Below are 11,297 nucleotides of genomic sequence, written 5' to 3' on the forward strand. Positions count from 1 at the left end.
ACATCCAATCCTGTCCCAAACTTGGACTATTGTACCCGACCGCACGTTTATCGTTATACTAGGTATAGAGCTTTGTCCGGGTTTGTTCCTATCATCCGTTAATCCTTCCAATACCTAATACAAATGTCGTTCCCTTGGACCAGTTTCTTCCTTTGTACTGTGGCTTCCCGACTTCATTGAATTACTTAACGGGTCTTTGCTAGGATTTCTTCTTCAATTTCATTTTTCCGGCAGCCTTCCGGCCGTCTCTGGCCCCCAGAATGCGTGTTCTTAATTGTATCACCTGGTTGTTCGTTTCCTTGCTTGGAGCTGTTGATGCGGCTGCCAGCGATACCTCAGGCATTGTGGAAGTAGACCTAGTCTTCCCGCGCAACGACACATACGCGCCAGCGCCATATTTCCCCATCGTCTTTGCCGTTCAGAACCCCGAACTCGCAACATTGCTTAGTTTGCGGCTCGGATTCGAAGTCTGGAATATGACAAACGGCTCAAAGGTCGACCAGGGAAGCTTCGGCGACTACTATAAGAGGAGTACGCTCAACTGGACAAACACGTCGAGTTCCGGCCCGGAGCTCGTATATCGTCACTACACCGAGTTCAACACGGAGGGCAAATGGAGCTTAGTCTGGAATCTGATCTGGTCTAATTGTACATACGATCCTTTTCGGGAGATATATTATCAAAAGGGCCACTCGCAAACCTCAGGCGTTACGTTCACCACGAAGAAGACTGCGCATGGTATTGATCTTGTCGACGCAACAAAAGACCAGAGTTGTCCTGGAGATCAGGGTATAGCTTTCAACGTCGTTGATACTACGAAAGTTACCGGAGGCTCCTACGGCGTGGGCGAACAGTGCGCAGTCCTGGACAATTCAACCGTCACCCCAACGCCTTGCCAGGTCAAGATTGACGCTGCAAGCGCGACAAGCATGGCGGTGGCCTTGACGGCAAGTCTCTGTTCGGATGAGAATCTAATGTGGGTTGAGGCTGGAAGGGCTCCAGAGCCAGAGATCAGTTGCCCTGTAGATGAAAGTGCCGCCCAGCAACTGCTCGTCGGGGGTCTAACATGCCTGATGGCTGCGATTGGGGCTTTGAGCTATCTCCTCTTGTAAACAAATCACGTGTTAAGATGCAGGCACAACGCGATGTAATAGCACAATGTATATACTTGGTATACAAGCATACTCCCCAGCTACCTCATACTCACGTCAAGTATCTTCACACAACAACCAGAAAGCAAGCTTCAAAAAATGAAAATAGAATTCGCAATCCTACTAAACCACACAAAAAAACTGGATATAGATGGGAACGAAGAGTCGAGTCGGGTTATCATATCCTTAACAAACGCCACCAGCGCCCATCTCGAAGAAAGAGAGAGGGAGAGGGAAAGAAAAGAAACCCCCCCTCATAGTCGTGCTGTGCAAAGGCACGCCTTGTGCTGCACACATGCCACCCACCCAGCCATCCCTTCCAAACGCGTGAACGCGGGAAACATGCAAAACTGAATCGAAGCCAGAAGGAATCCGTAGAGAACCAGGCCTTTTCGTCCATTCGCATTCTGACATCCAAATCCCGCCACACCACACAAAAGAACGCCAGAGACGCAAGAACATGCGTTGCCAATCACTCAGCCGCATAGTCTTTGCGAACAAAAGGATAAAGCGCCTAGTCAAGACCATCTGCGCCGTCCATGTCCACATCTTCATTATCAGCCACCTTCCTGGGCTCTTCAAGATCCTTCTTGAACGCCGCCTTCTTCGCGTCTACATCATCCCGGCTAAGATCCTTCATCCAGGTGTTGTTCCTGACGAGAATGTCTTGGACCCTCTCTCTTCGCTCGTCGTTGAGCTTCTTGTACTCTTCAGCTGGGTTGGGGACGGCCTCGCTGAGACCCGCGCGCACGGCGTCTGGTTGCAGGAAGTATTGAACGCCACCTGTGCCGAAAGGTTCGCTGTTGATGAAGGTCATGATGTAAGCGGCGGGGCTGATGGACACGGTGATCTTGTCGCTGTGCTTGACGTGGTCGAAGCGTTCTTCCTCGGTGAGATCTTCGGCTCGAGCGAGACGCTTCTTGAGGTATGGGTAGTTGACACGGGAGAGGTCGACTTCTTCGGTGGGTTCCACGGCCATGTACGAGGCGACGTATGCTCGCCAGCGCTTGATCCGGTCGAGCGTGGTGAAATCAAAGGTCGGGTCGTCCTTCTTGAAAAGACGCACGTGCGCCCACATCTTGGCGGGGTTCTGTAGAAACATTAATACATGATCTATAAGAGGGAGGTGGTGTTGACTTACGTAGGTGATGCGGTAGGTGTCAGCGTCCTTGGCGAGCTTCTCCACAGCCTTGCGATAGCTAATCTCGTTCTTGTGAGTTGTGGTATCGTTGACGCGGTCCTTCCTGAACAGGTTGTAGATATCAAGGCTCTTATCCTTGTTATCATGGCTAACAACAGCAAGTGCGAAGCGAACGAGCGAGCTCAGGAGCCTGTCGAACGAGTACAACTGCCACCCAATCTGCAAATAGTACCTTCGTAAAGTCTCCTCGATAAAGTTCATCTCGACTTCGCCAGAGATTTGATCCTGGAACATTTCGAGAAGCTGTTGGTAGTAGTTTGCTGATGGTGATGTGTCCTTGAAGAAGTCGTCTGGCTGCTTGTCGAGCATCTTGAGCTTCTGCGCTGCCTTTGGCTCCTTGGCGCGCGCGATGACTTCTCGAACCTCCTCTTCGCTATCCTTGAGCTTCAACAGCCTCTCGTAGAGCATGACGAACATGCGGAAGAAGCAGTAGATTGAAGCGTTGGAGTACATGTTGTACTCTACACGTTGGTAGGGTTCTTCGTGTTCGAACTCTCTGTCGCCGAAAGGCGTGGGAGCATCGGTATATTCTACCCATTGCCTCTCTGGCCGATCTGCGCGAGGATTGGAGTTTGAGCTGTCACCAGCAGCCTCCTCGTCCATAGCGGATGCATCCGGAGTACTGTCACGGCTCGCCGACGCAACACTGTCTTCCTTGTCCTTTCGTGACTTGTTGTTGGGGTCGAGAACATTGCGACGGAGGTCCCCCTTCTTCATTTTCTGCGAGCGTTGGGAAACATCATCGTCCGGAGAGGGCGTGTCCTCGCCAGAATCATTTGGCGTATCGCGTGGCGAGGTTTGTACCCGCTGCTCGAACTTGGCAGAATCGATGCCAAAGAAGAGAGGAACGAATTCCTTGATAAAGGGTACGACCTTTGCAAAGTCGGCACTGTTGTTGTTGTTGTCCGCAAATGTGAGCATCAATCGAGCAACGTCGAAGAGTACCTCTTCATCCCCGAAGGAAAAGGCAAACTGGTAGTCCGGCTGCGATATCTCTTGAATCTGCTGGAGGCGCTTCTGCTCCTCGTATCTGACCTGGATCTCGTTCGTGAGGGACTTGGGCTGGAACTGCCGCTTGTCGGCCTGCTTGACGGTGATGCTCTGGTGATCCAGCGATTTCCAGAAGATCTTTTGGGTCTGATCGCGCCAGACCTTCTCCCATTCACGCTGGGCGGCCTTCCAATCCTCGAGTTTGGTCTTCAAGCGGTGGAGAAGTACGGGAACGACGCTCCAGGGCATTTGGAACAGTTCTTTGATCACGTCCTTTCCCCTGTCACGGCCGTAGATCTTCATAATGACACGTTTGTAGATCGTCTCACTCTGTCCACCAAGTCCAGGTGGCAATGTGAATCCCTGCCTGTCCTCTGGCTTCATTGTGAGCAGCTGGTTGGCGATAGGCTCCAACTGTTGGATCGTGCGGCTGCAGGCCTCGATGTTGAAGTCATAGTCATGGCGCTCTTCCTCGATTCTGTGCAAGCCCTCCTCGAAAGTGTTCTTGCGATGGGCAACGAAACCAGAATCCTCGGAGGCCCAGGTCGGGTGAGATGCCCACTCGTCGTTCAGAACAGATCTGCAGAGCTCGTCGCGTCCACTACACACGCGTTCTCGTTCGCGCCTTGGGAGCAAGCGATAGCTAGGACCAAGACTTCGGCAGTTCGATAATGAGACACGCGAGTTGACAGTCTTAGGGCGGTACTTTTGCTGCTCTTCGTCCTCGCCCATGAACTTCTTGAACCAAGCATAGAGTTCCTGATTTCCGCCGATGAAAGATCCGGCGCGAGACAGTAGCAGCTGCTTGTCAATTAAATCTTGCGAGTAGAGGTTGCAGAGCTTCAAGAACTCGTTCATCGTGTTCTTGTTTCCAATGAACTTCTTGACGCGGTCAAAGAAAGCAAGCTCATCCTGGCTGGGTGTGGTGGTCGTCGTCGGTGGCATTGGCTCAGGCAGCGCAGGAGTGAGGGTAGGTGATACTGGCGGGCCATCGGGAATTGCCTGCTTTGCGCCATGTCCGGTCTTTGCGCGCTTCAACATGTTAGTTGATGATCTGTTGTGATGCTCTATTGCATTCGAAGGAAGGCCCATTTTCATCTCTGGTGGGAGGAGAGCTAAACAGTACCCCACCATCAAACATAATGATGATAGTCTCGATGACAATGATTGTGATTTGGTGGGGTTGAGATGGAAATATAATTGACCAAAGAAAAGAATTGAAAGGGTTGGGGCAGAGAGCCATGGAGATGCACGTGCCTCTATAAAGAAAAACAACGTGACCTAACCCTACCCGTTATAGTGTAGAATCATGTACGTACCTTGTTGACATTGCCCTGGTTGTATCCACCTCGAACGTTCGAGGTTGGCATTTCTTGCGACATGGGCGCGGGCATCGGCGCAGCTACAGGGCCTTGTCGTTCGCGCTTCCTCTTGTTGTCGCGGTTCGCTGTAGGTGTAGGTGCGAAGTTGCCCATCGGAGGCAATCGAGATGTATCGGCGCGTCCGGGCGTTTGTTGGTTTGCAGCGGCTCCGTATCCTGATTCACCTCGAACATTGCTGAGCATGACTGCGTCTTCAGCCGCGTTCTTGGCGGCCTGCTGTTGCGCTCTGTGTTGAGCAGCGGACTCCGGAAGGAACTGCTTGAAATCCTCCAGGAGATCTGGCGCGCCACCAAACAGGTGAGTGACTTGGGCGTATACGTCCTGAATGGGTTTCGACTCTCTCTGGTACGTCTGTAGTATCTCCAGGAAGTTTTTGTAAATGTCTGGGTGAGCTGCGAATCGGTTCTAGGGTACTATTAGCATTTTGGTTTTCAACCTCACAGTGAAGAATGGTACCTTGATCTTGTTCACGTAGCTAATCGCATGGTTGAACTCAACCGGTCCTCTCTTCTCTGCTGCAGCTCCGCCCATCTGTGGAAGCTGAGCAGCACCGTTCATTGCCTGTCCTTGTAACGAGGCACCCGGATCGACGCTGGGTGACATCATTGAGCGGCCAGTAGCTGCAGATACCGCGTTCTGTAACTGCGAAACACCTCTCTGCTCTTGCTGGTGAGCTAGCGCTGCAGCTCCAGCAGGGTCAGGATGAGGACGCGATGTGACCTCTGGCGAATGAGGCGCTGGGCCCTGCTGTCCTTGGGGACCGTACAATGGCCCTCCGAGAGTACGGTTGTTGGGTGAAAACATCGATTCTTGACCTTCAGGGCCTTGAGCTCTCTGCTGTTGAGGCCATGGGCGTCCTTGGGTAGTCTCGTAGTATGTGCTCTCGTGTTGCGGGCCGTTGTTGCCATTGACAGCACCGCTGCGTGGCGGTGAAAGCGGCCTTGGAGCGGGCATAGTCGATACCATGGTTCCCATGGGCGTGGTGACTCTGATAGCGTTTGGGTCGCCGTTGGTGCCACACTCGATCTTGTAGCCGGGTGGCAGAAATGTGTTAAACCCCTGTATCAAGGCCGGATTGCCCGCAAACAGAGTCGAGACCCTCTCGATGACGCCTGGGGTGTCGATAGCACCGCTCTTGAAATCCTTCATGATGTCGAGGAACCGGTTGTACACGTCGGGGTGGTCGGCGAACTGGACTTTGACCTGGTCGAGATAGCTCAGGGCGTCGTTGAGGATGGGCTGCTGTCCCTGGCCCATAGCCATTGATCCTGGAGGGCCAGCAAAAGGCATCAACATCTGGGCCTGGGTAGGTGCCTGTACGGCGTGTTGCATGCGCGGTGTAGTCTGCTCATGCTGTGCGGGCGCATTTCCATACATGGGGCCTGAGTTGGGGCCACCCATGGGTGGCGCAAGTGGGTTTGGCCCGTTCATGGGTCCAGATTGGCCGAGCAGACCGTTGGGACCGTGGATGGTTCGCGTCGAGGGTGCGACTGCCACTGGCTGGTGTATTTGGATCGGCCCTGAGTGGTTCTGGTGCGCAGCGTGCTCGCGCTGCTGTCGCTCGTGCAGGTCGCGGTCTCGCTGCTCCGCCTCGCGCTTGACGATGTCCTCTTGCTGGTGCATGGCATGCGACTCCATCTCTCTGTCTCTGTTTTCGCGATCGCGCATCTCGCGCTCTCTGTCGGCGTTGGCTTGCTCCGAAGTCGGCATGTGCTGCTGCTGCTGCTGTTGTAGGGTTTGCGAGATGCCCGGCAACGAGTACGGAGGGGCTTGCGGGCCTTGGTGAGCTTGCGCGCCCGCGTCGGACGATGGCGGTCGCTGGGCGGACATGTGGGGCGACGAGTGCTGAGGTTGCGCCGTCAGGCCGGGAAGTGTGGGGAGGTTCTGGTTGTGGGCTGTCGCGGCGTTTGACGAGTAGTAGCCGCCACCTGTGACGGGGTTAGCAATGCGAACAGGCGCGTCGTCCGCCGGTGCTACGTACCAGATGGTGGAGGGAGTACTGGTCCCGGACCCTGGGCGGGTGACGCATGTGAGGGACCCTGGGGCGTCGCGCTGTTTGGCCTGTCATCGGTCTCGAAGTCAGCGTGGATCCAATCGAAGGGTGGTGAGAAAAGGAGCTCGCAGGCGTCTGCGCTCATGGTGCCCGTCTGCTGTGGGCAGTGAGTGGGAGGCGAGTACGCACCCATAGGGACCCAGCGGCCGTGGCGCCTGGCCTTGACCCTGCTCTGTTTGCTGCTGGCCCTGCCCAGCTGCGCCCGCTTGTGCAGGCGGCCACCCGTCGCGATGCGCTGGATTCATGTCCTCGGCTTTACCAGGCGTGCCGGCGATAAGGCAGCTTGCGTGGCCGGTTCGGTAGTCGCGTTATCGTGTATTGAGCGGATTAGCCTCTGCTGGAGCTCATGGGAGGCTCGTTTCTTCGAGGGGGGTCTGTTGGGCGTGGTGTGGCTCGTAACTGGAACTCGGTCGCCCGCTGTTGATCAGGAGCAAAAGCGCGGCTGGAGCTGGCACGGGGGCCCAAGTCGCGCGATTCGGGCGTCGACAGAAGATGGCACGGCGGTCGAGATGTATGCGACAGGCTCGAACGAGTCAAAAAGAACAATAGCGAAAGGGCAGGCTGGTGATGATGCTTCCGCTATCGACACAGGTTCTCGTCAGGGACCACAGATCGGTACAACTGTCGGCCCGCAAGGCGGTGGCAGAAAATCAATCAGCGCGTCATCTAGCCGAGCCACTCGGCCGTCAGCCTTACCTGAGATGCCGCATGCCGAAGCCACTTTCACCTTCGTTGGCCTTTGGTATATGTTCACGCAAACCTAGACCAAGTTTTCCGCGTCTCTTCTGACATGAAGCACGGAAATATGTATTCACTGCATATGACTTCGGTGGGAAGCCAATTCAATCGCACTCGCCCATCCCCACCACAAACGCCTCAAAACAACCAACATAAGAAGACTCGTGATGCTCGTTGTCCATCCCCTTACCCTCCGCTCAATCCTTCATTAGAAGATCCACTGGAAACTCTCAGTAACCTCAAAGCCGACTCTTGACCTGGACGTCACATTAGTAATCTCGCTTGAATGAATCAATTGAACGGCGGACTTGCCTGATATCAGCGCTGCTGGCACCAATCAACACCTCAAACGCGCCCTCCTCTGCAATCCAGGCGCCTTTCTGACCAAGACTCGTGTCGAAGTATCCCACGGAGTACTTGTCCAGTGTCAAGACTACATCCTTCGTCTCACCAGGCTGCAGGAACACTTTGCCGAAAGCTTGGAGTTCCTTTTCGGGGCGAGGAAGCGTCGATTTGACGTCTTTGACGTATGCCTGGACAATCTCATGTGCAGCAAATGAACCTGTGTTTGTGACTGGTACGGTGATAGTAATCTTCCCATCCTCAGACAGTACCGTGCTGCTAGCGCCTGGTATTCCGTATTCGAATGTGGTGTAGGTAAGACCGTGACCGAACGCAAACAGCGGTGCAATCTTTGAGCGCTCATAATGCCTGTAGCCCACGTAGATACCCTCGCCGTAGACGGTCTTCAAGTTCTCACCAGGCCAGTTGTGGTACGCTGGGTTGTCTTCGATCCGGACAGGGAAGGTCGTTGGCAATTTCCCGCTGGGACTGCTGTTGCCGAGCAGCACATCGGCAAGAGCATTTCCTGCTTCCTGACCTTGGTACCATGCCTGAAGAATAGCCGGTGCCTTCTGTACCCATGGCATGGTAATCGGTGTTCCAGATTGGTTGACGATGACGGTGCGTGGGTTGGCAGCTAGAACAGCTTCGATCAGACGATCCTGCGAGCCATTCTTCGGGAGATCCATCGTTTGCCTGTCGTATCCTTCCGACTCCCACTCGGCGTCCAGTCCAACGACTACTACAGCCACATCAGCATCACGCGCTGCATCCGCCGCTTCTTGTAGACGATCGATCTTGTCCTCCTCTTGGTAGCCGATTCGGCAGCCACCGTAGTCGTGGCGACGGCCGATGATAGAAACCTTAGACGCGGGTCGGACTTCGTTGGTGCTCTCGATCAGAATCTCCACAGGTTTGCCCTCTTCAAGATGGATCGACTTGAGCACATCTTCTGAAGCAGAGAACATAGCCTCACCCTCCTGAATCCAGTCCCAGTTGTCGATGAAAATGTCGCCGTTGATGTACATGCGCCCTGGCCCGACGGACGCAAAGCTGAAGCTGTGGTTTCCGGTTGTCTTCGGTGTGAGTGTGGTCTTGACTTTGAAGGAAAAGTCTGGAAGTAGTTCCATTGGCGCAGAGTCCCACAGCCACAGATCTGTGCTGACCTTGTGTTGAACGACTGCCGGCTCACCCTTAAACCTGTCGCCCTTGTAGTATTCTAACCGAACACCAGTCTCGCCGTTGGACTGGCAGTATGGCGAAGCAAGAGGTAGCCATTTCGAGCTATCGCAGCCTTGGGCGAATGTGATGTCTCCGTCGAATCGATTTTGAAGGCCTTGCCAAGGTGTGACGTTGTAGTAGGGGTTGAGACCTGCGCTTCCTCCTCCACTGGCAATGGCTCGCTTGACATTTGGCCCAATTATAGCAATCCTCTTCGCGTTCTTGATGGGGAGTACGCTGTTCTCGTTCTTCAGGAGCGTCAACCCTTCGATACCAGCCTGGAGAATCAGGTTCCGCGTCTCCACGTTGTCGATCGACTGCTCCGGCTCCTCTGGTGTCATGTTGTTCAGTCCCTTGACACGATCGACAAGATAAAGTACTCTGGCGGCGGATTCTTCGATATCACCACGGGTGAGCTCACCCTTCTCCAGACATTCCTTCACTTGGTCGATCTTGCGCCATTTGGACGGCCCGGGCATCTCAACATCAACACCAGCTTTTATTGATGGTGCGGTCGCATATGTGCCCGTCCAGTCGGAGATAATGGCTCCGTTCCACTTCCACTCGCCTCGTAGAATCTCTTTGATCGAGTGTTCGTACTCATCCGCGTGAATGCCATTGATCATATTGTAAGCGCTCATGAGCGCCCAGGGTGATGCATCTCGAACAGCTATCTCGAAGGGCTTCAGATAGATCTCACGCAATGGCCGTTCAGCAATGATAGCATCGTACGCTTGCCGCTCAGTTTCTTGCTCGTTTCCGAGAAAGTGTTTGATCGTAGCTGCAACACCCTTGCTCTGAAGACCGCGAACATACGATGCAGCAAGCTTTCCAGTAAGGAAAGGATCTTCCGAATACGATTCAAAGTTGCGACCACCAAGAGGCGACCGGTGCATGCACACGGTGGGCGCAAGCAACACGTGTGCACCACGAGCCTTTGCTTCTTCTCCGAGGTGACGGCCAATCTCCTCAATCATATCCAAGTTCCACGTGGAAGCCATGGATATGCCGCATGGGAATAAAGCGGCCTAGCTTCGTCAGCGTAAGACAAGCAGTGCCAAGCCGGAGTACGTACAGGTGTGCCGTTAGTGAAGAACTCTCCGCGAGCGCCATTGGGTCCATCTGATGTCTTGATTGACGGTATGCCCTTTTCGGGTATGGCTACAGTCCGCCAGAAGTCCGCTCCTGCAAGTAGTGAGATCTGGAATGGTCAGCCCGGCTCCGCTTAAGGCTGCTTCGGCTCTCGAATAGATTAACGAGGTCAGGTGGGATTCTAAGCGATCAGAAAAGCCATTCATTTTGATTACCGACTTTCGAGAACCAATCCTTCTAGACCTTCTGCTCCAAAACACGGGCTGAGATAAGGGATTGTGGCTGGGGAATGACTCGTATCCCTAACAGAAAGACGTGTAGGATAGAAGTTGACACCCCCTTCTGCCTCGGTCATTCGACATGACCGTATCGAACGCCGAAATTCGAGATATCTGCCACAGAAGTAAAGACGAACATACCTGTTCCTCTAGAGTCAGCTTCGCCGCAAGTTCCCTCGCTTTGTCGTCCGGCCGCTCCATGGAGAATATCTTCTTGCCCGCCATCGTTTCGTCTGCCGGGGAAGCCTCCTCTGGAGTCGCAGCAGGCGTCAACGTAGGAGTAACGAGAGTGACTGGTTGGATGTGGATAGCCGCGTGCTTTATGTCGTGCTGTTTGATATCTTCCGTCGGACTAGCGTTTCCAAGGTTGATTGTAGCCATTGCAGATCAACCAGAATTGATCATTCGATAAATGCGGAGCGTTCGAGCGAATTGCCGCGCCTTCTTGCCACTGCAACCGGTGCGGTAACGAGCGAGGTGTTGGACGACGATGCGAACGAGAGAGGGAGGATAAGCTGAAGAATTGGCAGATTCAGAGGCAGTCAATCGAAGTAGATTGTCATCCTTTAGTACTTGCGCAGCGCTGGATGCGACCGTCTCTTGACGCATGGACCCAGAGAAACCGCTCGAGTACCGGATCTATTGGAAACAAGCCTTGTCCTAGTCACGGCTCGCAGGCACGTCGTCTCAGATCTACAAGGTAAGTATTATTGGTCGGCGGGGGCAATCAACCGAAGTTAACGCGCCCGTCTCGATCTGTCGACAGGAGGGAGGCTCATGTGTGATCTCAATCTAGATCCGTTGCAACGGCTTCTTGTGGCGAAATCCGAGAGTAACGCGAAGGGTACG

The 11,297-nt window shown here is 54.0% G+C and overlaps 3 protein-coding genes across 3 annotated transcripts; 1 reads left to right on the forward strand and 2 right to left on the reverse strand.

The window, feature by feature from the left end:
* Nucleotides 1-260: 260 nt before the first annotated feature.
* J4E86_008104 (uncharacterized protein) lies at nucleotides 261-1,112 on the forward strand (the record flags this gene model as incomplete). The annotated part of the gene is made up of 1 exon (XM_051448618.1): nucleotides 261-1,112. One exon carries the CDS (start codon nucleotides 261-263, stop codon nucleotides 1,110-1,112), a length of 852 nt encoding a protein of 283 aa, XP_051300214.1.
* Nucleotides 1,113-1,665: 553 nt separating this feature from the next.
* On the reverse strand, nucleotides 1,666-6,862 carry J4E86_008105 (uncharacterized protein; the record flags this gene model as incomplete). Its single annotated transcript, XM_051448619.1, has 5 exons — nucleotides 1,666-2,241; nucleotides 2,293-4,374; nucleotides 4,662-5,129; nucleotides 5,181-6,652; nucleotides 6,706-6,862. The coding sequence occupies 5 exons, from the start codon at nucleotides 6,860-6,862 to the stop codon at nucleotides 1,666-1,668; spliced, it is 4,755 nt and encodes a 1,584-aa protein (XP_051300215.1).
* An 861-nt stretch (nucleotides 6,863-7,723) lies between these two features.
* Nucleotides 7,724-10,829, reverse strand: J4E86_008106 (uncharacterized protein; the record flags this gene model as incomplete). Its single annotated transcript, XM_051448620.1, has 4 exons — nucleotides 7,724-7,772; nucleotides 7,828-10,106; nucleotides 10,154-10,279; nucleotides 10,590-10,829. 4 exons carry the CDS (start codon nucleotides 10,827-10,829, stop codon nucleotides 7,724-7,726), a joined length of 2,694 nt encoding a protein of 897 aa, XP_051300216.1.
* Between the last annotated feature and the right edge of the window lie 468 nt (nucleotides 10,830-11,297).

This window comes from Alternaria arbusti, assembly GCF_024043155.1.
Source record: "Alternaria arbusti strain BMP 1465 chromosome Unknown scaffold_12, whole genome shotgun sequence".
Lineage (NCBI taxonomy): Eukaryota > Fungi > Ascomycota > Dothideomycetes > Pleosporales > Pleosporaceae > Alternaria > Alternaria arbusti.